Source organism: Apus apus, chromosome 2, assembly GCF_020740795.1.
Source record: "Apus apus isolate bApuApu2 chromosome 2, bApuApu2.pri.cur, whole genome shotgun sequence".
Lineage (NCBI taxonomy): Eukaryota > Metazoa > Chordata > Aves > Apodiformes > Apodidae > Apus > Apus apus.
Window position 1 is genome coordinate 134,966,499 of NC_067283.1, and position 26,608 is coordinate 134,993,106.

General features: G+C 36.0%; 2 protein-coding genes across 5 annotated transcripts in view; one reads left to right on the top strand and one right to left on the bottom strand.

Annotated features, from left to right (window-relative positions):
- The window catches only part of RIDA (reactive intermediate imine deaminase A homolog), a 959,578-nt gene that overhangs the window by 753,324 nt on the left and 179,646 nt on the right, over positions 1 to 26,608 (bottom strand). The gene's annotated exons all lie outside the window — the stretch shown is intronic.
- Positions 1 to 26,608, top strand: part of VPS13B (vacuolar protein sorting 13 homolog B) — a 442,966-nt gene that overhangs the window by 344,252 nt on the left and 72,106 nt on the right. For all 4 annotated transcript variants that reach the window (XM_051610148.1, XM_051610150.1, XM_051610151.1 and 1 more), the window contains 4 exons: positions 2,044 to 2,451; positions 14,528 to 14,727; positions 17,272 to 17,479; positions 17,845 to 18,029. In XM_051610148.1, the coding sequence (XP_051466108.1) occupies positions 2,044 to 2,451; positions 14,528 to 14,727; positions 17,272 to 17,479; positions 17,845 to 18,029 (1,001 nt within the window). The remainder of the gene's footprint in view (positions 1 to 2,043; positions 2,452 to 14,527; positions 14,728 to 17,271; positions 17,480 to 17,844; positions 18,030 to 26,608) is intronic.

Genomic DNA, 26,608 nt, shown 5'->3' on the forward strand with positions numbered 1-26,608 from the left:
ACTTTGGTAATTTTAAAAATGCTGCTCATTTTTGTTTGTTTGTTTTTTAAACATTTCATTAGAATAACATTCCTTTCAATTTGACTATCATAGGCAAATTAATACGGTAATGTCACATAGCTCTCTGCTTTCTTCATTTGTCTCCTTTCTCCATTCAAGAGGAGAGGACCAATGATGTGTGCAAAAAGGCTAGGTGAGTCTTGGCATGTTCTTTAGTGCTAAGAAGAGTGGAGAGATTTTCAAACGTGTTACAGCATTTTTCTTCACTTGATCTTAGTTGTAAATATCGGTACATAAGTATTTGGAAAAATCTTCCAAATTGATCATGTGCGCTTTTGGATGTCTAAAAATCTTGCTGTCTTCTGATGTCCAGCTTCCTATCTTTGATACTTGCCTTTCTACTAGGCCCACATGTTAGCTAGTGTTTTGCCACAGTTTCTAATTCAGTGTGGGACACTTCAAAAAAGATAAAATATTTTTATAAAACTATCATTTAAAATTATAAGGTGCAATTAAAATAGCTTTTCAGTCTTAAATTTCAGTTAGCTGTAGCTTGTGGAATGCTGCAGACTTTTTTCTAAGACTGTTTTGGGTTTTTAAATTCAGGTATAACAAATCTTACATTATCTTTGTATAAGAAGTGCTGCTTTATAATTTAGAGACCTATCTATTCAGATACCAAATCATCTAACTGAAATTTAGAATCCCCAGATATTTTTGAGGTTCAGAAAAGTGCCCAGTGATTTGCCTGGACCTCTTTGAAGTCAGTGTAAGCCCATGCTTAAGAGCAGCTCTTAAGCTCTGTTCCTGCAGCCCAATGCTGTTGTAAAAACCTGTGATTTCACTGAAGAATGGGAGAGTCAAGGTGATCAGTTTGTATCAGTGCAAAGAGTAGAACATGATCCTGTACTAGGTCCTAATTTTGGTGAAATATTCATTAATCTGTGTAAAACATTCAATAAACAGTGTTTCCTATATGTATTTGTAATGAAATTTGAAACTAAGTACTGCTGTTTTCTCTGAACATTGAACAGTATTTTAATAATTTTTGGTTCTTGGGAGTTGGTCAGTAGGAATCAAACAGCAAAGTGAAAAACAAACTTGTCCCTCTCCCCAGGGTAGCTGTCTCATTACTGCGTGAAAGCTGAATTTGAGATGAAAATGTTTTAAGACTAAATGAAAGCTGGATTTCTGTAATGAAGTGTAATGTACTGATAAAAAGGCAGATAGCAGCACAGAAATAACTTTCAACAACCATAAAATCCTGGTTCCTATCTGTGAAATAATACTGGTAATTACAGCATTTCAGCTACTAAAATATCACTGTTGTCAATGTTGTTCATATTAATTGTGATTTCTAAAAATTACATGAGACTTTTAGCAGTCTGGAAAGTACCAAAATGCTTTACAAAGGAGTCAAAGAACATCTTAAAAATGCTAGGTTATTCCAGCCTCCTTGAAAAACAAAGAAATGTAAATAAAGAAATGTAAATGGGTTTTATATTTGCTTTTTGTTTCACGTTTCATCTTGAAAAAGCATTAAAGAATGCTGCATATTAGCTGTGTAGGAAACAACAGAATATACATGTTATTCACTCATTTAAATGTGTTGAAAATGTTTGCTGTTGGCTTTGGAGTTAAGTCAAATAGTTCTACTAGATGTAAAACTCAAGAGTATGTGAAGTATATTTTCATTCTGACACAAAGGACTAATGTATTTACCCTCCTACACACTCAAATAAAGTGTCTTTCAGATGGTTCTGTTGATCCCTGGGAAGAAACAAGGAAAAGAAGTTCAGCTTTGTGACATGTTTCTTCCTTTAAAACTGTATATAATGAAGATTTCTTATAGTACTTTTCATGATGTTGTAATTCAGATTTATTCCTAAAAATGTTGCTTCATTGTGTTTTACCATTGATTCATTATTTCTGATGAAAAAATGATAAAAGTGAAATTATCTCCATGAGAGGCCTAATATTTTACTTTGCTTGAATAATTACACTATATCTTCTCATTTTTCTTTCTCTAATTCTCTCCTACAGCTGACATAAATGTGGACATATCAAAGCCCTTGAAAGCAAATCTTAGTTTTGCCAGACTTGATCAAATAAACCAGTTTTTGAAGAAAATCATAACCACAAATGATAATGAGCCCAGGAAGGAGGCTGCCGCATCAGCTGGTGGTCTTCCAGATGAGGATGTTGCTTTGATAACCAAACGCCCCAGTACAAAGGATTTGCTACCTGCATCACACACCAGTGCTGCACAAAAGGCCTCAGTGCAAGAAAACTTGTGGCGAGCCCTTTCCTGCTTCCAGAAAATTTCCATTCACACTGTTCAAATGGTCGCTTCCATGGAAACCATCCCACATCCCAGTAAACCTTGTTTGTTGGTCTCTTTATCAAACCTCAGTGGGAGTCTGAATATTAAAAGTGGACATAAAACTGCAGGTAAGAGTTTTTGAATGCTGGAAGTGCTACTAATTTATTCAAGTGGTGGTCTAGTAACCATTTTAATGTTCAGGGCATTGAGGGCAGCTCCTCTAGCTAACATAATAAATCTACAACAGAAAATAGCAAATTCCTGATGGACTCTTATTACCTGAGTTTTCCTTTCAGTGAGGCAGCACCCAAGAGTGCTTAATTTTGTAGTTAATATCCTCTAGCCTGTAATTACTAATTCATTGACAGAATTCTGGCTGGAGTAGTGATTACAAGAACCACTATTCTGCTATTCTGATGATTCAGCGCATACTTCGAAGGACAAAATTTTGACATTTTTCAATCTATAACTATATTTTCTTGTTAGGACCGTACATTTCTGTTTAAAAAAAAAAAAAATTACCAAAGTATTCAGTGCCCTCACATATGCTGCTATGTAAATATTGGGTCATACCATTATTCTCCTCCAGGCTTATGAGGTTTTAAGTTTTTACGTGCTTCCTCTGCACAGCTGAGAGTCACCCAGGGAAAACGGGTGCTCTGGCCTCATTACTGCAGAACTACAAGGAAACTTTACAGCTTGGGTACAATTAACAAGATCCGAGAGACTCATTTAAAATGAAGACATTTTGAGTATCTTTATAAATTGTTTTATTAGTCTCTTAATAAAATTAATAAGCTGGTACATTTACATGATGTGGAGATGAGCCAGATGTAGGTAGTTGGCCGACTAGTGTGTGAGGTAAAATGGTCTGTAGCTGAGAGGAACAAGCTGTAGGCCAAGAGAGGTGGTGATTTATTTCTTTTTCATCAGAAATATTTCTCCTCAAGCCAGCAGGTTTCAGTGCTTCTTTATTGTTTTAGAAGTTAAAAATGAAAAATTTAAGGTTCATAGGACATGAAAGCCTGTGAAAGTGCTGGAGCCTGATTTATCCATAAATAAACAGCAGTACAGGCAGAAACAGAGCCTGCGTTCCCACGCTTTTCCAATTGTATCGCAACCCTAGCATAGAAAGCACTGCAATTGAGTAAAAGGCCTTTCTAATGCACTTCAAATAGTTCTAGTTTTGTTTCTGTGTAAAAAAACCTCTTTTCTTCCATCACTTCCCCTTTATAATTTATGTATTATCTGTCCTGTGGTGCATTATGGTGTCCACAGCAATCTTTGGTATACGAAAGCTGATCCTGTTCTGTCACCGTACGATGAAGCAGTTTGGCAAACTCAGCAGCATATATCACTTACTCTGGAGTTTTTCATCCTCCCAGAAGGAGGACATACCTTGCCTTGCATGTTAAGCCTCAGAAACATGCTACTATGAAGTTCTATTTCTTAATTCTTCTGGCAATCTGAGGAAGGCAAGCTTTATTTTTCATATAACAAGCTATACATGAATATTCATGATGTTTGTAGCTTGGCAAGCATTGTTAAGTAAAACATCACTGATGCTGAATCTAATAAAAATGGGAAACAGTTACTCTGTATGAAGAGCTTTCATAACCAGACAATACATGTACATGGGCAAACCCTTTTCACATTTTTTCTGATTAATGTTGCCTTATCTTAGCTTTAAAATAGGAGAAATACATACACATGAGGTTTTGCACACTGATGACAGTGCAATAAATTGGTTTCAGTTCCAAGAAGTGTGAAAGTCACAATTCCACAAAACTGATTTAAACTGTAAAAAATTCTTATAATAAATTGTTTGGATTTTTATTTAAAATTATTAATTTTAAATTAAAAGTCTGATAGAAACCAAAGTGGAAATTAGAACTTCAGGAAAGAAAAAAAAAAATACTCAGTGTGGGGGAAATGGTATTACAACCTCGTGTTAAAAATGTTTTAGAATAATACCACAGTTGCTAACTAGATTTGCCTTATTATTCCAGAGAAATTATGCAAGCTAACTCAATTTTAAAAAGTGCAGTAGCTGTGTCATGAGAGCAAGGAGTATTTAAATAGTTATTCACTACTTTTCTTCTTACAAAAGGTTTTATAGATTTACCTTTTGAGCTAAACAGGGTTAATGTCAGATTTTTTTAATAGAATGAAACTAATACGCAAATACTTCACTGTGTCTTTGATTTTACAGTCAAATAACTATTGTGACCATCTGTAGCAGCTGCATTTTACGAATTATTTGGTGAACCAAACTAAGCACAATGACAAAAGTAGTCATCTCAGATGTACTGTTAAAACAGAGGAAGAAAAAGGAACATTGCTTGCCTTTTGTACAGTATGGCCATCTGCTGTACAGATGTTATTATATAGAATGACTTCAGATACAATATTTGTAGAAAATTTTCATTAAAACCTCAACAATTTGCACTTGTTTACTTGAATCTGCATAACTCCCCAGTGAGACAACACAATACACTTGGGGTTTCTTTGGTTCTCACTAGCTTTCTCTTTGATCCTTTTTGATGTGCTGACTTTAATAAACATAGTTAAAAACACTGTTCAAAAACATAGTGGAAAAAACTACAAAGGAACAATTATAGCAGTAGAAACTACTCTAATTCCTTACTTACGCAAGCTATTTTTAGTGAAATATGTGGTTTTTTACACATTTTATGTGGCAGTGTTTAATAAACAGTGTAAACGACCCCTTTTCCAAATGAGTTTTAATGTAGGAGACAAAGTTGGTTTGTAAGGAATCCTATTTGCTAGGAATTATTTAGCAAAAAACCCTCACAAGAATGTATTGTCGGCATTCTTCCTCCCTTGCAGGGGGAAAACAAAAGTGCGTGACCTTGTGTAATGCTTTGATTTATTTTTTTAGCTGAAATTAAGAAAGAAGCTTGCCATGTAACTTTTTTTTTTTTAATTATAGGTTTTCCCCCTAGACTTTCCTGGTTTAATCACAGAAGCTAAAGGCCTTCTGTTTTAATTTTTCTTCCTGTTTTCTTATGCAAGTAAAAAGATGTAGCTTCTGAAAAACAGAAGGGCTAATTAGTGGAATTATTTAACTTCTAACAAAATAAATTCTAAGTGTTGAATGCTCATATGACAGTTGGATCAAATTAAAACACCTCCATTTCTACATATCCCGCTGCACTGTTATACAACTCCTAACCTTTTAGTGTGTCAGGGGACTTCATTTTTTGGACATTTTTCATGTCTTAATACAACAGTTACTTATAACAACATGGTTACTATTTCTGCTAGAATACTTATGTTCTCCTCTGTACTTAAGGTGAAATCTGGAGTATTTTGATTTTAATAAAGTAATACTATTGCAGAATGTGATGCAGGGTATTGGCAAAAACCCAAAACAAAACCCTTTTAAAAAAACATTATATTATTAATTTTACTTTAGAAGAGGCTACCAGTATAATTTTTCTGATATCCTTAAGGACTGGAGTTTGAGTATTACTGCTGTTGAATAAAATAATTTAATGTAGTAATTTTATATTTTGTGCCTTAGAGTTACAATTTAAAACTTGTACCCATTTCATACAAGCGAATAGCAAACAGCTCATTTTTGGCAGTTTAGTTATACTGTTGATGAAAACTCCAAGTTCAAGAACTATTGTTAGACCTTGTTCAGTGATTTTTGTCCTCTGAAGCATGTGACATCTTCTACAAAGTGGCTAGAGCTCTCAAGTGCCATGTATCCAACCAGATTTGAGATTGCTTGGTATCACACTTGCAGTATGTAGCTCACTCTAGAACCCTCACATGCCATTAAAGTTGAAACAGTTTTAAGCAACAAATACTTAGAAATAAAAAGCAAGTCTAAACATACAGCTTTCAGTTAATTTAGGTTTGGTGTTGAGATTAGTATTACCTACCTGCCAAAAGAGTAGATAAATGAGAGAAGTTCAAGACTGTACTCTCCCCAGAGTGAAAGACAGCAAGAAGCCTGTAGCCTCTCGTAGGAGTCTTACTTTGCTCTGGCTTGACACAGGAGGGAAGTCTTGCTGTTCAGTGTCCAAACTGAGAAAGTTATGGACATAAAATATTCCAGAGATAATAGACATTTCCCCAGCCCTTAGTCCTGTTTGCAGAGATGATTACTTTAGCATATAAATAAAGGGAAAAATAAACACTAGTTGAACATATGGTAATCGCAAGTGCTTTTAGCAAACTTTAAAGAAATTACATACTTAAGATACTTTACAGCAATATTAAAAATTAAATGCAGCTATTAATTGGTGAAGAGCAAAGACCAAGTTTCATTTTGGAGTTAACTGATTCTCTGGAGAAAACTCTGCTAAGGCGTTGTCATAGCCTTTGGATGCTGCAGATATGCAAGTTAGCCCATGGGGAAATAAAACATTAAATTAGATATGACTACCTAAAATAATATGCAGCAGTAACAAGCCATTTACAACACCCAGAAGACCTTTGTTACTTTTAGAAAGAAATATAAACTCTTTCCAACACTTGAACAATAGGAAATTAATTCTTTGTCAGTAAAAGCCAGAGGACAAACTAGATATTTAAGTGGCCACTGAGGACTGAGGTGGAAGTGCAGCTTGTAGACAGCTATACAAATCACTAACAAACCTTAATGAATATTGGGTGTGGGCATCAGGGTCCTGTCAGGTTTGACACTGTGTCCCAAGTAGCTTAAACCCAACACTCAAGAAAAGGTGGAGACCTCAGCAGGTCTCTAACATCTGGGATTTTATTTGTCATTTTGGCATACCCTGCAAGCGTAAAAGAAAGAGTAAAAGGGGATTATCCTGACAATGAAATGAGTTACTGAATCTTGTGATAATGAAAAGCAGAAGAATTCTAATTCCTTTCTATAGTCCCTGAGGTGGAGGTGCGTTTATAGTTCTGCAGGAGTATAATGTAGGAGGGAAGAACAGATGGCCTAAAATCCATGAAACAAGACACCACCTAATCCCAAGACTGAGTACGACTATTAATCCTGGTCAGATTCCCTACTGGTACGTTTTAACAGGGTTCAAAATTGCTACTGATGAACTAGCATGTTAACTTGTGGGGGCAGGGGGGGAGTGAGGAAAAAAGAAGAAAAAGGAAAACAAAAGCAATTAGTTGTAGGTTGTCAGTTCAAGACAATGTGCACTTATTTTGTAGAACTGCATTTACAGTTTAAATAACTCAACTTTAAAAAGTAGACTCCAAATGAAATTCAATTCAGAACAAGTACAGTTGTTTTTGTAATCTCTTCAGCTTTTATTGTGAAAGTAATTATATTTTTTTCAGTCTGGAATTTCTTTTGTTATGTGGATCCCAGTGCTATACATGGCAGCAGTAAGTTATACAGCATTTTCATGGTAGTCAGTTGTATAGAATATTTACATTACTGAGGAAATATGGATAACTGTGAAAGCTGGATGATTTCTTTGTATGTTTTATAGTTTCTCTGCAACTCCTCCAGTTCAATCTACATTTTGCAGTGTGGGTACAGAATACAGAGATTAGGCATTTTTCCTTGGTCTTAAGGACCAGTTCCTTAAATTGTTTGAATTGTTAACATACTGGCAACATGTCTCTTCTTTTTCTATGACAAGAATATTTTTAATGCAGTGAGATCACCAGTTTGCTGCTTAAACAAAAGGTGCTGTTCCATAGGCAGTTTAGTTTACTTTGGCCCCACATTTCTTACTCTGCCCTGTGCTAGCTCTATTACTTGGGCAGCTGTTCATTGAGTTTGTCAGGGCGCTGATCTTTCTGAGAACTAGCCCAAGAGGACAGACAAGTTTGCAGCAAGAAGTGTCCTTCATCTCGCTCACTGGACAGGTACACCATGCTGGCACAAAAGAGAATTTGGAGACGTATGTAAAGGAGGGAGGGGAAGGAAGGACCTGGAACATAGGAGCCTGGACTTGGACTGATCTTAATCCTAAGGAAACACGTCCCAGGGGTGCAGGGAAACCTGTTCAGTTTGTGTGGCCTGGGTGTCTGTCAAGCCTTGGACTGCCACAGGCATAATTCACTGGGTTATAGAGGCTCAATCAGCTCAGGTGCTGCCAGGCACTAGCTTCAGGGTGGTGAAGAAAATTTACCCTCTAGTTCATAGACTGTTTCATTTTTTTCAAGCAGTTGAAATACGGTGAATCAAGAACAGAAAACTGTTCAACCTTGTAGCAGTTATGCAGGGCTACATTTTGAGTGGTATACACTATTTTGTAATGCTTCATTTACTATGCAACCATTTAATGTTGATATTTTAGTAGTGCTAAGGATCTGTAACTTCATAAATCAGTGGCAGTTGTAGGTACCAGCCTTCTGAAAATAAACCAAAGGTTTTAACCAACCACCTCAAATTAAGATGTGAAAAATATACTTTTTTTTTTTTTTAATTGAAGAACCTCTTTGTGCCCATCTGTAAACCTGGAGTAAGAAAGTTTTGTCACTTTTCTGAAAACTGCTGATACCTAAAAAAATATGTTTATGATACAAGAAAAAGTAGTATTAACTCATGTCAGTATAGAACTCAGTCCGTTTTGAAAGCTGGACTCACAAATGCAAAATGCACACTTTTTGTTGCTTTTCATTCTGCATTTTTCTCCACTTAATGAGAATAAGAATGGACAATACAGAACTGTAGAAATATATTCTAACTTATTATATACCAAAGTCAGCCTTGACAAAAAATTAAAATCCTTTTGATTTTAATATGCCCTCTCTGATCAGGCATCACAAAATGCAAAACTACCAAATCAACAAGTGAATTGAGATTTTTTCAGGTATTTAGTACGCAGCAGTGTAATGAACATGATGTACCTGCCCAGTTATTCTTTAAGGGAGATGAGCTCATTTCAAATAGATAACCATCTTTGACTTCTCTTCTGATTCATCACTGACCTGAACTCCATTTGAACCTTGTTAGACACAAAACAAGCAGGATTCCTGGCCTGAGCTATAAAATATAATTAAGCCCTTTTGAAATGATGTGTAAAAGAACATAGCTTTACCCCCACTCTAACTACTACCACCACCACAACCAATAAAGTTAAATCAAGCACTGCCTGTAATGGATTAAAATAATAAATGTTCCCGGATTTTAGTGTTTGAAGTATTTGAAGAAAACAGGCTCCCAGCAGCCAGGACTGCTGAATGCATGGGGACATTTATTAGTGATGAATTCAAGGGTTTGGCCTGTTTAGGATCATTACTTTCTGCTTACCGTGTGTTACACATCTCATGCTTTTACAGAGCCCACATGTGTCCCCATGTAATGCTGAATAACTTGCTTTCACTAAAGAATAGTTAATTGGCAATGTGTAAATATTGTTCTCATGGGGAGAATGAACTATCATAAGATTCGGCTCATCACTGATGAGAAATCCAGTGCAGTTATTGGATTGTTAACTAAATCTCTCCTGGAAAATTGTCCTTTACTATGTCTCACCATTTCTTTGCTACTGCTGTTTCCAGTCTTGAATAAATGGGCTGACTCTTAAATTAACTGCAGTATTTCCCCTGTAATTATTTTCATAGCTTTGTTATCCTTTCTTCTGAGAAACTTCTTCATAGAGGATGCTTGCAAACAGAGCTGTGTAATTGTAGTATAACTACTGATTACATGATGCATCTCAAGTTTTCTTAAAAAGAACAAAAATAATGTAGATAATTGTCTCGATAAATTTGATATAATAACATATTTACATATTCAGAGCTGTCTTACTCCTTTTGTCAACTTCAAACTAGGTACTGAAGTTGCAGATATGAAGGCTGAATGCTCAGAAGCAAATACGACAGATTATCACCTTAGTAATGTGTGACAATAAAGCAGAAGGTAGTAAGGCAAGCCACTTGCAAATTAACCATCAGTAGCCAGATGGTATCTCTGTCACCCAGAAATGGAGGACCCATGGGAGAGCCTGGACTTAACTCCTTCAGAGTGCACCAGCATCCTACAGGTGGGAGTGCAGCCTGCCAGCTGCTGTGGCCAGTGCAGACCGCATTGCCTGTGGGCATCTTGCCCAGCCCAAACCAGCATGGCAGGATACAGTCTTGCTTCTGAGCTGCCCCAAACTTAGAAAAGCAATTTTCTTCCTAGCCTTACAGTTTGTAGCAAAGCTACTAGCTTCCAAAAGGCTCTTCAAAAGATACTTCAACTATAGTCCAATGCCATTTGGTGTGTTTGTTATAATACATGTGTTTCCACTTTCTTAAAACTCTTTTCCTAATGAAAATCGTGCTCTATGTCGTATTAGGTGACAGTGCAGTGAACCAAACTGGATTTGCAGCTATCTAAGGAGGAGCAAATGTACAGACCATAATACAAGGGAAAAAACTCCTGCTCCGTTTCTGCTTGTTTTGTTTGGAATTGATTCAAATATCACTTTTTTAAAATGTTTTTGAAAACAGAAAGTCCATAGTTAATGTCAAAACATCGTCTTACCCTTTGTCTGTGAAGCAGGAAAATAACAGAACTTTCTTAACACCTGTTTTGTCTAAATGCTAAGTGATTGTTACTGTAAGGCAAGGGTTGTTTTAATGCTTGCTGCATCCATTAAAATGGACCAGCTCTTTTTTTTCTATACATAAAATTGGTTTTATGCACACAGGGCAGTTTAACAAACATGGCGCCTCCGATTATTGGTAAACACTAATGTAACTGTTATAGTTATATATAAATTCTAATATAACGTTATTTAAACTATATTAGGGTTCTCAGATTCTGTGAGATGTCTTTTTAAATATTAGTATAAATTAAGTCTCTACTGACTAAAAAAAGAAAGGTTTTGTCTTTTAGTACATTTTCTTCACTATTCTATTTTAATGATCTCCATCTCTAATTTCTGAGCAAGTTAATTTCTTGACATTACTAAGAAAGTCTTAGCTTTTTTTCAAACCCTCCTATGTTATTTCCAACAGTAAAAAAATGTCTGGATATTCCTTTTGAGCATGTGTCATCATAAAGGTAATCCTTCCTTACACCGGAAGCCTGGTTGTAAGCTGGATTCTTCTCAATGAGCGTGACAGCACATTGCAGTACTGCCAATGAAGGGCTGGCAGCACGTTTTAAACACTGTCTGAAGGAAGTGCTTGGTATTTATTAGTCTCTTGGAGGAGTATTTTGAAAGTCATGAAACTGTTTGTTCCTAGAAGTAAATTATTGTATGTACTGAAAAGATTGTTGGTGTTCAGGAGCAGTAATCCAAACAGAACAATTTAACTTCTACATATCACAACAATCGTTTATGAAGATCTATTACGTCTGTGTGGTGCCATCTCAAGTTCGCTTCAAATGAAGACTTTGATTTAGTCTGTTTAAACTGAAGTTATAATTCTCCAGTAGAAGTTTTTGAGAGATGTATGAAAGGACTGGCTGAAAGTGCTGTGTGGGAGGGAAGAAACCAGAGGAAAATTATATCTTTACCTTTCTGAAGTGATTTCTCTAGTCATAGGAAAGCAACTTCACTGACTGAACATACACTTTGAATGTTAGTATGGTGTTTACCCAGCTTAAAATAAGCTCCCTCCTAGTGCATACTGATATTTCTTCACTCCCTTCTCTTAGGAAGAGAGTCATCCTTTTCCAATGTCATCCTCTGAGGATTTCTGTAGTAATGGTACCCCATACCCTCAGGCCCAGAGATCTCTTTATTTTCTGTTGCTTTTTAGGATTTGTGCATACTTGTTCATTTGATTTCATTAAGCTTCCTCAAGACATCACTTTGTGCAAGTTTGTCTGAATTATATATATTTTTTTATTATTATTTTTTTTTTTTTAAATTAAGAGCACAGTGTTTTTTATACTGAGTCACTTAATCCCCAAAAGGGCATGTAGAGATACCTGCTAGGAAGGACAAGGGTTTGATTCTTGCTTCTACAGGAGTAATCTGGGTCACAGCAAGAAAAGAAAAATATCTCATTGAACCACTGAGCTTTTCCTGGTATTTGTAGGATGCAGTCCATGGATATGTCTTGTAATATTCATTTATTTAAAATTTACCAACACTTCCTTATTGTTAATTGTGTCTTCATTTTTCATTGTTTACATAGCATTGGAGAAAGGCACTGCTGATTTTGAACCAAAACTATTATGTGCTGAATTCTCAGTTCTACTTCTAAGCCATTGGATATTGGGTTTTCTTTGTACTTTGTGGAGCTGAGATGACAACAGAAAAAAGACTGCAAAGCATAATCCTTCCAAGTGTAATCCCAGTGAAAGAAAACATAAATAAAACCACTTGTATTCTGGCATTCCTTTTTCCCTTTTGTTATTTCTGCAACTTGGCACATATTCCAATAAAACTATAGAACATTTCTGTGTATTGAAGGATTGTGCAATAGTTACTGAGAATTTCTCCTCTGTTCCGTGTAGAGTATAAAAAGGACTCAAAATATTTTAATGCCTCTTAAAATAACTAGACTGAGCATAGCAGGGTGAGGGTCAGCCCTTCCCATAAAATCACCTGTTTTTCTTGTTTTAAGATTGTACGTGAAGCTGCTTCTTTCCACAGTTTATAAAATCAAGTCTGAACCAGTATCAAAAGGAAAGGTGTCAGGGTGTGTTAATGTTGATTTTCTTGATTATCACTGAAGTTCAGTGTCAAAAAAAACACTGAAAATTTTTGATCATATAAACCTGTTACACGTGAGCCAACCTAAATAACCCAGAGTTAAAACCCCTTTCCCTATTGGCGATGACAGTCCTATTGATTGGCATGGGCATGGGACAAAGGTTTTCTCAGGCCCTTGATTATTCTTACTAAACTCCAAACTGCTCAAAGGACAGATTCTTCTTGTTTGTGATTCCTACTCATGTTGAATAAAATTCAGTATAATTTTTCTATGAGGACTGTTGGACCACCTTCCTAGTGGATGCTGGATTAAAAAAATATATTAAAAAAATCCAATCTATTTTCTTCCAATGTGTAAAATATTTCTCAGCATTATGATATCATACCTTCCAGGATGCAAACAGACCTCTTTCTGGATTTAAAAAAAAAATTTATAGGAGGTCTTTTACTGCATGTATTCAAAACAGTGAGTTGTATTTTTGTGGTTTTTTTCTATAAGCAAAGGTATGAAAATACAAAATGGAACTGTACCTTGAAGCATCTATATGTAAGCCCTAGGTGTTTTTTTAATCTTTTGCCTTTGGTCAATATTCAGTTTCATTAGAAAAATAAGCCATGGGCATTATAAAGCATGGTGACATCCAATATTCAGAGTTTTGGGTAGAAGTACAAGCACCAGAAGAGAAAAAAATTAACCAAACCTCATAGGTAGTACTTTTCATGTATATAGACAAAAAAAGAAAAAAAAAAAAAAAACACAGAAAAACAAGACAAAGATATTAAGCATGGTTTGTTTTATTAAGCAGTGGCTTGCAGTAAGTTAAATCCGCAAGAGATGTGACTTTTCTAGATAGTGTTTCTTTCCTAAAAATGTTTGTGTGTTTAATGAGAGTACTTAAGTTCTGTTATAAATCTAACCTACCATGATAATTTTTATGTTTTATAAAGCTATGTGTAGTGCAAATGTTTATTATGTGAAAAGTTTGGGTTAAACTTTTTTAGGTAAATACATGTTATATATGTTGGGTTGCAGTAATTGTTTTATATTATTTGAATACAAACATACCCTTATTCTTCTGCTAAGCACTCCAAAGTCAAAGAAGGCAATATTTTATCATAACTAACTTGAACTAAAGTGGAAAGAAACATTCAAAGCAGCTATTTCCTACCAGTTTAAAATACAATCAAGTGAAGCAGCTGTTCTTGTTCTTAGTATACTCTTTTCAAAAAATTTCATAGTTTAATGAAAAATGTCTCTTCTCAATAAACCTTAAAATACTCATATATGTCAAAAATCATAATGTTTTGGCAAATAGTTCTTTGTAAGGAATGTGCATGAAATGTACCTGCTCCATAACTGGAACACTGTAAAAAGCATGCTCAATAGTGTCACACAAAAAAGCTTAAAAAGGCCCCAAATCACAGGTCTTGTGTCCCAACTCTGATACTCTTGTTTGGAGAGGAGAGCAATAGTCCACACAGGTATTCCCATGAAAGTCAGTGGGACTACTTGTGTGAGCAATTGCTTGTAGGCAGACATTCCCAGGCTCATGGGAAAGTGAATTCAGGAAATAAGCACATAAATGTGAATAACAACCAGCATGATTAATTCCCTCTCTCTTTTTAGGAATCCATGGATCATCTTTTGTTCTTGAGATGAAAGATTTCCTACTCAAAACAAGTCTCAAAGAAAGAGCCAGGTCTCTGATGGGCCCTTTTTGCTTCTCTGTGAATGCGGAAGCTAAGTGGTGTAAGCACAGTGGTGATCCTGGCCCAGAACAATCTATTCCAAAAATACACATCGATTTGAGAGGAGGACTGCTGCAGGTCTGTGTAAGATGCTGGGGTTCTGCTATTGAGCTGGACTGGCTTTGGATTATTGTGATTTCATGAATAAATTGTATGAAAGCCTGTAAAACTGCAGCCTAATGCAGTTCACTGGGTTGGGGTGTTTTGCTTGTTTGTTTTGGGTGGGTTTTATTATACCTTTTAAAATAAGTATCTATTCTTTCATGTAAAACTGTTGATTGAAAAATTGTGTACAGTGTTTTGTTGTTTCTTTAAAATACTGCTTGAGCTATGTACTCTGTGTGTGTGTGTTCCCTTAAAAACACTGGATCAAATTACTAACAGTTAATATCTAGGACCCTGTGCTGATGTGTGTGTGTGTTTGTCTGTCCCTGAGCTATGTGTCTACAATGCCTAGGGGGAGCTTTAAGAAATACATATCCTTTCTTTCTAAACTTATACCAGTTTCTCAGGGGAGTAATTATGAACTGTTGTTTGTAGCAATTAATACTCAGTTTTCCATGCTGTCCTCTCCATTTTGGAAGTGCCCACAACTTGAAACCAGTCCAAGAAGCATGGGAGTTCTTGAAATGAAAAATACATTCTGTGAGGCTTAAACAAGTGGGCTTTAAGATACATCTTGTTTTAATTATTTTTATTGTAGTATCTATATGCACCAAATGTTTTAAAATAAATATATAAATCAAGCATATAAAACACAAAAAGGAAATTTTGACATATAGTCATGTCATTAGGGCTTTTCCCAGAATCAGCATTAGGAGTTCTTGAAACCACAGCACTGGGAATAGGGCTAACTGAATGATGTAGTTAAAAAAAAAATGTATATCTTAATGATATAATGTTTGTTTCTTTGTTTCTTTTTTAATTTGTTATTCACAAGTATTTGTTGTTTGTTTTTTTTCCAAAAATGTTGTGTTTTAACAAGGACCAGAAAAATATCTGTAAATCTGAGAGTCCCTTTTAATATTAAAGTATACACTGGGTTAATTAACATTTGCAGAAAACAATTAAGTACTTGATCTGGCAGAATAGATTTGAGAATGCTGACAAAAGCATTAGCAATTCTGTTTCAGATTAATTTATTTACAGCTAATGGTTTTATCAGCTCTAAACATGACCTCATCTTCTACCACTTTTAATTTGTACTGCAGCAGAGCCTAGAGACCTTAAGTGAAATTGGTGCCTCATCTGTGAATATTGGAGTAGGAGTTCCATGCTCTGAAGTTCCAGCTGCCTAAATTAAACTCCATAAAAGTGAGGGAGGAAAGCATTCCTCCCTCCTCTATCAGTGGAGGACTGAGACCTCTGGCATCATCTTAGGTGACACAGAGCTCCTTTGAGGTGGTGCTAGAACACGTGTGGGAGCCTGAGCCCAGAGGTACTCTAGAAACTGCAGTAGAGATGCACTGAATTGGAAAGATGACCAGGACTATTTAGCTCAGGACTGGCTGTAGCTGTGTTTCAAGAGGGTCTTGGTTTTTTTCTGTGGACTTACAGAAGTAGATGCAGCGGGAGGAAAAGCTTCCTTCTTGACAGCTGTGCTACATTCCCTTTAGGCACCTTCTGATTTTTTTTCATATTTGAAAACCATTGAAAAAATGTTCACTGCTCTTCATGTGCACACCTGACTTGGTTACTTTATTCTTGCTCTTACTGTGAACTTTTAAGTGACTTTCTGGTGATTTTTATTTCATTCCACACTGGATTTAAGTCTTACTTCATTATTAATTGCTAGTTGCTTCCTTGTCTTCGCTGTTGCTTCTGGGACCACTTCTGCACATGAAGACCGAAGGATTTGTCCCTGTTAATGTGGTTCTCTCAAACAGGAGTTTGTTTTGAGAAAAGCAGCATTGCTTGTCAAAGCTGGGAGAGAGGAACACCTACTTCTTTTTTATTTTGCTATAAATGTATTAATCTTCTGGATATCCAGTGCTATTTTTTTTTTTGATATTTTTCTAAATTTCTGGTTTAAACTCCAAAAAACTTTAAACTTTTAAACATCCCTCTGACAACTTATAGCACATCCAGTTCATATGCTAGATATATTTAATATTCTTGCTTAAGATGACCTTACACGTGTCTTTCTACTAATCTTCTTTGCTGTGTCACTTGCTCAGATTTAATGCATTCCAGAGTCCCACTTTGGAGCAACATGCTCTTTGAACTGTTTAAAATTTGCACCTTCGACAGTTTTAGTTATATCTTAAACTGCAAAACCTGTGACCAGTCCTAGCATTACATACTGCTCACAGCTGTACGTTCTTGCAGAGCAATTTTAAGCTTTGTGCTCCTCCAGGCACCATCAGTATCAATTTTAAGTGGTAAGAATTAATGCTTTCCTTTGAACGATGAAAAGAACAGATTTAGCAAATGGTTTTGTAGAGAATTCTTCTTGTTCCTATTCTTTATTTTCACATTACCGATACTTGCAAGCGATTAAGGTGTAAGGAGAGCAGGCTGAAAGCTGTATAAAGTTCCTATTATTTTGGGGATTTTTTTTTTCTTTCAAAAATGACTAAATATTTTATGTAATTGTCTTTTTCCTTTTTTCTTTTTTTTAAGGTTTTCTGGGGTCAAGAGCATTTGAACTGTTTAGTTCTTCTCCAGGAGCTTCTTTGGCACTATCTCACTGAAAAGGGCAGTGTAGAGACATTGATATCTAAACGTACACACCCCACTTGTTTTCCTACGGAAAGGAATCAGGCCTCAAAAACTGAGCATACCTCAGATGATCTGAGAACAGGCCTGTTCCAGTATATACAAGATGCAGGTAAGAAGAGTATTACTGCTCTCTTCCTTTTTTTTTTTTTTCTTTTTTCTTTTTTTTTTTTTTAAATTATGAAGTAAATACAGTAGTAATCTATTAAAGAATACTTGCCTCTTTCAATGAATACTTTACTCTTTTTTTTGGAAAAGCAAATGAGAAGACATCTGCTAGAATGAAAAAAAAAAAAAAACACAACTTTTTTATTTATTTCCATTAAGTTGTAATCTTTTAAAAGTCAGGGAAATTGCTTTCTTATTTTCTCTCCTTTTGATCCTGAGGGGTTTATTTTTAACTACTTTGGTCTCAAAAACCGGCATGTTTCTTTCTAGAAATTATATCACAGATTATAACTTTTTTTCATTTGACAGAAGCACAAAAACTGCCCAGTGCCTATGAAGTTGTGTTTTACAATGAAACTGAGGATAGTCCTGGAATGATGTTGTGGAGATATCCAGAACCTAGGGTGCTCACTCTCGTAAGAATTAACCCCGTTCCTTTTAATACCACTGAAGACCCAGATATTAGCACTGCTGACCTTGGAGATGTTCTTCAGGTGGGTAATGAGAGTTTTCTGCTTTCATTAGCAAAAGAAAATGTTACTGCTGTAAAGTGAATATTTTCAAACTTAGGTTTATTTAAAGTGAGCACAAAACAAATGTCAGGAGCTCTATAAAATCAGTAAGAGGTAAATTCCACAGCTTGAGAACATTTAATTTAAAAACTACTTCAGCTAGCATTTTAACCACTTACCTGTAAAGTTTTTCCATTATGTAATAAATTATATCGAAATTCATCAGTTCTGGTTTGCAAGCCTGCAGAGTTTTTATTCTGCCTTCCTATTATTTCATCCATCAGTCTTTACTTAAAGACTTCAGTTGATTGTAAACTGATATATGTGAGAGAAGAACTTGTCTAAAATTGCCAGGTTTCAGTGGAATCATTGAACTCAGATCTCCAGTCCAGCCTGTGCCTGTGATGGCTGTGATTGCACATGGCTGTGCTTCTGCTACTGGGATCCACAGGGTATAAAGGATCTATTTTCTCTCGTTTTGCTTTGCACGGGTTGAAACGAGCAGTCCAGATTAACTGTGTAAGATCATGGAACTGCCCTTCAAAGAAGGACTGAGTGCTGCAGCTTTGTGACTCTGCCCCAGAAATAGGCCATACATCATGATTACACTGATCCTTAAGTCTGAGAATTTTTGCTTTCTAAAATAGACAGTGAGGTAGTTACATACTCTCTTGTTTAGTGTAATTCATCTTTATAAATTCACCTCTTGCTTACCTATTTTGATTTTTGCTAATTTTGTTAATACCGGTTCCTTTTTTTGCATTACAAATGGAATCTATGATTTATTTTTTTTATTTTAATCTACTTGTTAATCAGAATAGTGTTGTGAGTCAAGGGAAATAAATATTTCCTATTTGTTCAGAAATGTTGAATTTTATTCCATTACTGCCATAACTTTAAAAAAGGCTTTTAAAATTGAATTATGCACCAATATGCTTTGAGTTATGGATAAGTAGCATAATCTTCCTCAGATAAACGGTGTAATGTTATTACTGCACACATACTGGCAGTGAGATCATGTAAATGTCCTGCCAATTTCTTTGCCCTCTAGACAGCCAAATGTCATCTCCTTTCAGTTACATAAAAATTAAAATTAAATTGAAATAATTCAGCTCCACTTAGCATGAGGTTTGAATCAAAGATCAAAATGGTGTTATTGTGTCTTTTTTGATGAACATGTTAGGTTGCTATAAAAGCCAGCAATTTGCTTTCTTTCAGGATGATATTTTCAGAGCACAGTACACCAAGTTTTTGGTGGAATTACATTAAGCTTCCACTGTAGATAACAAACACCATGAATATAATGTTGTTTGTGTAAGATAACAAACACCATGAATATAATGTTGTTTGTGTAATAATACGAACCTGTACAGGGGAAATACAGGTGTCTCTTCAAGTGGTCATACACAGCTGGACTTGTCATAGCACACAGGTTCTGCTGCCTTGTCCTTCCATGCTGTGGGTCTAGAGAAAATGAGGTAGTTGTAGTCTTCTCTCATTTCCCCTGTGAGTACCTTGGACAGTAAGATAGAAACTGGGAAGCACTCAGCTACCAGTGTTCAGATTCTCTCAGCTTCTGTGGATCTTCATGTAATTCTTCAGATTTGTGTTCGAACTTATACATTGAACTGTACATATCAGTCTCATTTTAAGAGTGTGATCAAGCATTCCTGTATATCTTCTCTCCATGATGCTTTTTACTGTGACACACTCTCTTCTTAAAGTCCATCAATTTTATGATTGATTAATTCTTAGTAAGTCTTGTATTACTATCTTGAGCTTTCAATTACAAGGGAAGAGATGAAAGATACCAGCCAAATTAGAGGACATCTATTAAAAAACTGTGCTCTTGGACATATGGAGTACAGAAATGTCTACAGGAGGTTCTGCATTTTCATAGTGGGCCATTAATTATGGCAGTAACTGTTGCCTGGCTCTAGGTGGTGATTTATCAGATTTTCCAGAAATGGCCATGCACCTACACAGAGCCACTCTGCACAGTGTAGATAAACAGCCATTTTAAACATGGACTATGTCATTTTTTTATGAGTCTGACAAAGATTCATGGGTGGAGTAAGTAACACAGAGTGGATTTTCAAGTTCTTTAGGTTAACTACATTTACCAGATACTCATCTTAAACTTTAGGCTCTGATTTGAGTTAATCAGGAGGCCTTTCATCAGTTCCACTTTTTCCCTGTATGGATATATGTCTGTTTCTTGATATGCTGCATATTTAGTGCATATGGGAAATTCACAAAATATAGAGAAAGAAGACAAAACAATACTTTCATTTTACTAACTTCTTGACATGAAACGTTAGAGGAACATCTGCAAGAAAAAGACTTCAGCGTTTTTTTAAAAAGTATCTAAATTTAAAGACAATAATGATAGAAGAGTATATTAAGAATGTATTTTTTAAACTTTCACAGGACTTTGTATATGTTCAATTGCTAAGAGGGCCCATAATGTCACCAGCTGTGTTACCAGTCTCCCTTAATCCTTTACTTCACGTAAATCCAGGCAAAGGTGCACTTCTGTTGTTTGAATTATAAGTTTGCCAGTTGCATGTTCTTTCTTTCTGAGTAAGTTGCTGTGACATTTCATCTAGCTTTCTATCTTTTTTAAACTTCTTCTGGCGTATTGTTTTAATCATGGGTAGGTTTCAGAAGTCTCTTTGTTTTTATAGCTATTATTCAAATTCCTGGAACTTGCAAAAGCTTCACCATAAAGAGGATTTTTCTAGATACTGAAGTTGCGTGTCATCTGCTGCAGCCAAAGGATAAGCAAACAGATTCAGATTATAAAAGTTGATATGAACTATAATTGTTTCTGTAAAACCTTACCTTACTGCTATTTCTAGATTGTCCCAAGAGCTTATTTTATTTTGCTTTTACTTGTGTTGTTGCAAAGGTGAGCAGTTTCACTGGTCAAGTTTCTAATACTTTGCTTCTTTAAAATCCAAACATTGCTGCTTTTTTTTAGTGGTGGGAAAAGGAAGAACTGGTGTTTCTGCCATGGCACAGCATGTTGCATTTTCCTTAGCAATTTGACATAGGACTCTTATCTATTTGTTTGGAGGAAGAGAGAGGGAATCTTACAAGAAACTGCATCAGGGTTGTATTTCTTTTGGGAGATTAAGAGTATCTGAACTTGTCCGTCTTCTTTACTGGACACTGGAGCCCCTTTCTATTTAATTTTTAACCCCTCATTGTTCCATTTACACAAGCTACAAATGTTTTTTTGACTGTGATTTACAGTTCTTTCATATAAATAGTACTTGATGAAACACCTTTAGACTTCCCTGGTGCCTCTTCTTAATTTTTAAGGAGCTCCCATTCAGTGACATAAGGTGTTTCTTATCCTCAGGTACTAAATCGACGGTCTGGCATCTCTTCTAACCTTTTCTGATCTGGAGACCATTTCTTATTTTACTCCCCTTCTGTCTACATCATTTCCAAGATTTTTTCTGAATATACCTTCTTGAGACTGTTTTAAACTTTATAGTAGTATTTGCAAGTTCTTACTAATGAAGAAAGTACATATATGGGTATTGTTTTTGGAGCACAAAATCAATGAAATGACACAAAAATCAATTCGCCCCTGTACTTGCAAGTGTTTTTGGTGCAACCTTTTATAGCTAATTAAAAAAAAAAACCAACAAAAAACAACAACTCACAAAGTTCTGTATCAAGAAAGAGACATGCCATGGATGTAAAATATTCCTCAGTCTTTCATACTGAATATTTTCCTAGTTCCTTCATCAAAACTATTGACTCTTGACTGTTCTGTGAGCTTCTGTTTCATTTCTACTTACAGTTGTCTGTTTTCTAAGTTGTGAGGTTTTTTGGGTTTTGTTTTTTTTTAGTAAAGGTCAATGTAGGATGAAGGAATATACACACAAGAGTAGTTTCATGTTCTCGTGAGAACAGAAAAAGTAAATAAGCTGTGTCTTGTCCAAGTAATGTGATAAATACTGCTCTAAGCCACCACTAATTTAATCATATAAAAAGGATCTACAGAAAAGACCTTAAGGCAGCAGCCGAAATGTTGGTAAAGGCATACCCTTTTGATCTAAGATTATTTTTAAAATACATAGAGAAGAAAAAGTATATTCCACTGGTAACTTCACATAAGACAGGGCACATTTCATAAGGGTGAAGATAATCCCAGTGCTCGTTCCATGTAATGTCATGTAAGCCAGGGTAATCTATTACTGCCCAAATCAGCAAGGGCAAAGGGTAGAACAGTGTTGATGTGAGAATCATATTCACACCTCCAGAGCAGAGGAAAGACCAAACTTGGATAAATTTCACTAAATTACTTCAAAAGATAATAAGTAAGATGAAGCAGTAGTGCCATTACTTTAAAATGTTGAAGACTGATACTGATACCTCAAAAAGGATGCTCTTTGAGACTTTCTCATTTGCAACGGATGAAACTTTTAAATCATTCAAGTAGATTGCTGATGAGATAAAGTCCTGTGATTGAAGATATGTGGACGAGCAACTTTAAAAGCCTATTTTAAAAGCCTAGGTACTTAGAGAAGATATGTACACAAAACCAGAGAGACAAAGCCTACTGTTCTTGCTCTAAAACAGTTATGTTTAGGACACTCTTTTGTGCAGATAGTAAAAGTTGTGCAGATGTTCCTAGATTTGTCTCAGCAAGTATTCACATTTGAAGATTTAAGGTATGCCTCAGTTTCCAAGTTTAACAGTAAACTATGTTGTATGAGGTGATCAGCTCATCATTATAGAGCAATAGGTTTTTTATTTGCTGTCTGAGGTTCTTGTTTCATAGCATTTAAAGTTGGAATCTGTTGGTGATGATGGTTCTTGTGATTCTGTCCATAATAATTCTTCCACTGAGGACTTGGAAACATAGTAATAGCCTTCAAGCAGAATATGTTTGTAAGGTCTATAGAAATGTCTCCTGCAGGGATATCAGAGTTGTAGAAGACACGTGAGCAAGTCAGGAGCAAAAATGCTAGATAGTCTAAACTGAAGAGGTAAGAGCTTCATAGTCTTTCTCCTCATTAGACATTAGGCAGAAATTCTTTACTATGAGGGTGGTAAGACACTGGAACAGGTTACCCAGAGAAGCTCTGGAGACCTCATCACTGGAAGTGTTCAAGGCCATGCTGGATGGGGCTTTGAGCAATCTGATCTACTGGGAGGTGTCCTTGTCTATGCAGGGGGGTTGGAACTAGGTGATCTTCAAGGTCCCTTCCAGCCAAACCATTCTATGATTCTGTCTCCCAAAATGGTGAGAACATTGTTTTGAGCTGGTTACAAGGACAACTGACAGAGAATTTGTGCCTATTTCCTCCATCCTGATTGTGCTGGTTGCTTTGAGAATACATCATTAGAAAGAAAGGAGTAAGAACAATTTCTAGTTTCAGACAACGGTTTACTGTTATGCAGATCACACCACTGTCCCAGAACATAAAGAATACTTGAATAAAAATATATTCCACACCATAGCAAGGGACCTTATTTCAGAACTGTTGTGTAGTGCTAAATTCAACCATGCTTGTACAGTTCCTTGGGTCCGTCTTGTTACAGCAGCTGAGAAAGGATAAGAATTCTTCATATCTGTGGAATTTTTTCAATTTGAAGGAGGACACTGCAGGAAAAAAAAAAATTATGGTGGTGATTCAGTAGTGACTTACAAATTGTACAGATACAACAGAAATTAGCTACATTTAGGCATTTCAGCTTAAAGAAGGGGCTGCTGGATATCTGTGCTGTGGGGCTTAAAATCGTGCTTGCACTATAACTCTAGTTTCTCAGAGACTTCCTGTATCTTCCTGCAGTCTTAAGAATCTCAGATTTGCGTTTGTCTCTGATTAGCCTATGTTGGTTTACTTTTCTGATTTCTAGGCCACATTTTTGTATCATTTATCCTTACCAAGAACAAGGTTGAAAGATTTGGGTTGGCAGGGCAGAGAGTAAAGATTGGGAGGGGATCACCAAGGTAGGAAAGCTATTGATGTGCCATCAAGGAAGTGTCCTGCTTTTCTGTGCAAGCAAGTGAACAGGACATACAAATTATTTTCTGTACAGCCGGAGGACTATTGTAGCTCGTGAACTTTTTACAGAGATGCTTTGCCTTTCCACTGTAGAATTATCTTTCCAATAAGAGATACTGCTGGCACTGCCCCATTTCTGAAACAAAAAGCTGTATATTGTCACACGAGTGTTTACACAAGTGGCCATGGAATTAAAAGGTGGAGAAAACCAGATTTATCTAATCAGAGTGATCATATGTGTAATGTTCCAGATTCTGAGCACTGATTTATTTAAGCTGCATCACAAACACAGACTTAAAATTCTTTCTCCTGGATTGTCATCCAGTGAGAGATACAAGCTGTTAAAGCTTACAAAACAAAAGGAAGATAATGTATGGCATTTGTTCATTCTCCATACAAAGTTAAAATAAAATATCTACTGAGCTATAACTCTGACAGGTTTTTGTACTTGAGGATGTTTCCCTTGTGTACCTGCCAGAATTCCTATTGCATGCAAGCGTAGTCAGCATTGTAACAGCTGATGAAAAGATGAATGTGTGCTGAGGTCTCCTTTTTTGGCCCTTCTTTATATAGTCTCCTAATAAAAAGAGCACTTATTCCTGGTTTAGGAAAGTGGTGAGTAAACTAACCAGATCTCAAGGTCTACTGGTGAAAATTAGGGCAGTAAGTAGAGTTCTGAGGTTGCAGGGACTTAACTGAGGTTTAATACAGAAAGCCTAGGTAAGTAAAACCACACTGGTAAAATTCACTCAGAGCATTTGCTGAGATGTTGAAATCTTTTTAAGGAGAACGTAATATATTTCCAACTTCAAAAAGTGAGGATTCAAGACATTGTCTGTTGCATTGTTTTACATGCTATGCTATTTAAGTAAAGCATTTGCAAACTCTGCAGTCTGGGCTGTGATTTTTTCAACACTGTCAGCCAATAAACAGTCTTTTTCTAACACCTTGTGGTTGTTTAAACAGTGGCTTAAGGAAGCGTGAGCTTAAGAGTGACTGACATTAGACCTACTGTAAGTCATTATTCCAGGAAAGATTTGACATGACAGTCAACAGGAAAAGAATTATGATCAATGTGAAAGACATTCATTTTTCCTTTTAACAGAGAATACCTCAATTTTGGCTGGCTCTGCTTCCTTTTTACTTTTCATTCCCTGTTGGGGCTACAGTGTTCATCTGGGCATTTGAGAGTCTGGGAAAAGAGCTTTTTGAAAAACCACAAATTTTATTCACGTTTGATTTATTTCTTACATTCCCAAAGCAAAAACTATTTTGGAAATCTAGATGATTTGTGTGGGACAGGTTAGTGATTTAAGTTCATAATGTTGTTAGATAATAAGCTGTAAAGTTCAACTGTGCTTATCAATAAACCTGTCGGTTTGCAAATTTTTCAGTACTGTTTTCAAATATTCAGACATCCAAAAAGATGAATAGTGAAACAATTTGCCTCGCTGTTGTGAATTGCTCAGAAGGCAAATTTGATGCTTTGTCTGGGATTCTGCTTTTAAAACTTACATTTCTTGTTAATTCTACCTTTTTATGTTACTCAAAGTGACTGTAACTAGTCATACTACTACAATACAGAGGCTGTATATGGTGGATGTGTATCTCTACTGTGTGAGGAGTTGTAGCAAGCTTGAAACAAAACAATACAGTATGGTCATTAAGCATAGCTGATCATAAACTAGAACAAATGCCTTTTATTCTAACGCAGGAAACAGCTTTCCCATCAGTCCAAGCAGTGTTTACAGCCATGCATGTGTACAAAAATGGATGCAAGTCGTCATGTGAACAACTGGTCTGTTAAGAGGGCTGCAGGCTTGCTTGTGCCCTGAGCCCTCTTACATTTCAGATTATCTGGATGTGAGCAAGTTTTGTGATGCTGGGCAGAGCTTTGCACATTTTCCAAAGTTAAGGCTCTGACTCTTACAAATAAGTATTGTCTTTATTTTCTTGCAAGGAAGGAAGTAGGGGCTAAAGGAGTCACAGTTTTACACAGTGAGTCTTTAGCAGATGTTGAAACAGAGCCTGTTCTCTTTAGGAATTCCAGCTTTAAACATTATTTGTGAACTTCCTTGCCTGAGAGTGGGATTATCTCAGACTTTACTGTTTTGTTACTGTATTTTGTGTGTATAATCTCAATTATTTTGCTGTGTGATCTTAGTGTTCACTGCATTGAGATGAGACTGTATCATTTGGCCTATAGTTTCTGTGCAGTCTGCAGGGAGTTAAGCGTAACTTGTTGGGAATGTTAATGGAAGTTGTGCATAATTTGCCTGTGCATCACACTGAAATTTACCCTTTGGGGTTACTGAGCCAGTGAAAATTCTACCGGGTGCCAGAGGACTGACGAAACTGTCAGATTATCTGAATGACAGATTTACACTCTCCTCGTGTTCTGTACTTTTCAGATTGCGTAACTCTGATTTATGAAACTTTGCAAACCAAGGTCCTTCCTGCCATACACTGATCTTGTGGCACTTCTTGTAGGAGTCAGGCTTTGCTGTGGTGAGAATATGTGGTCAAAAT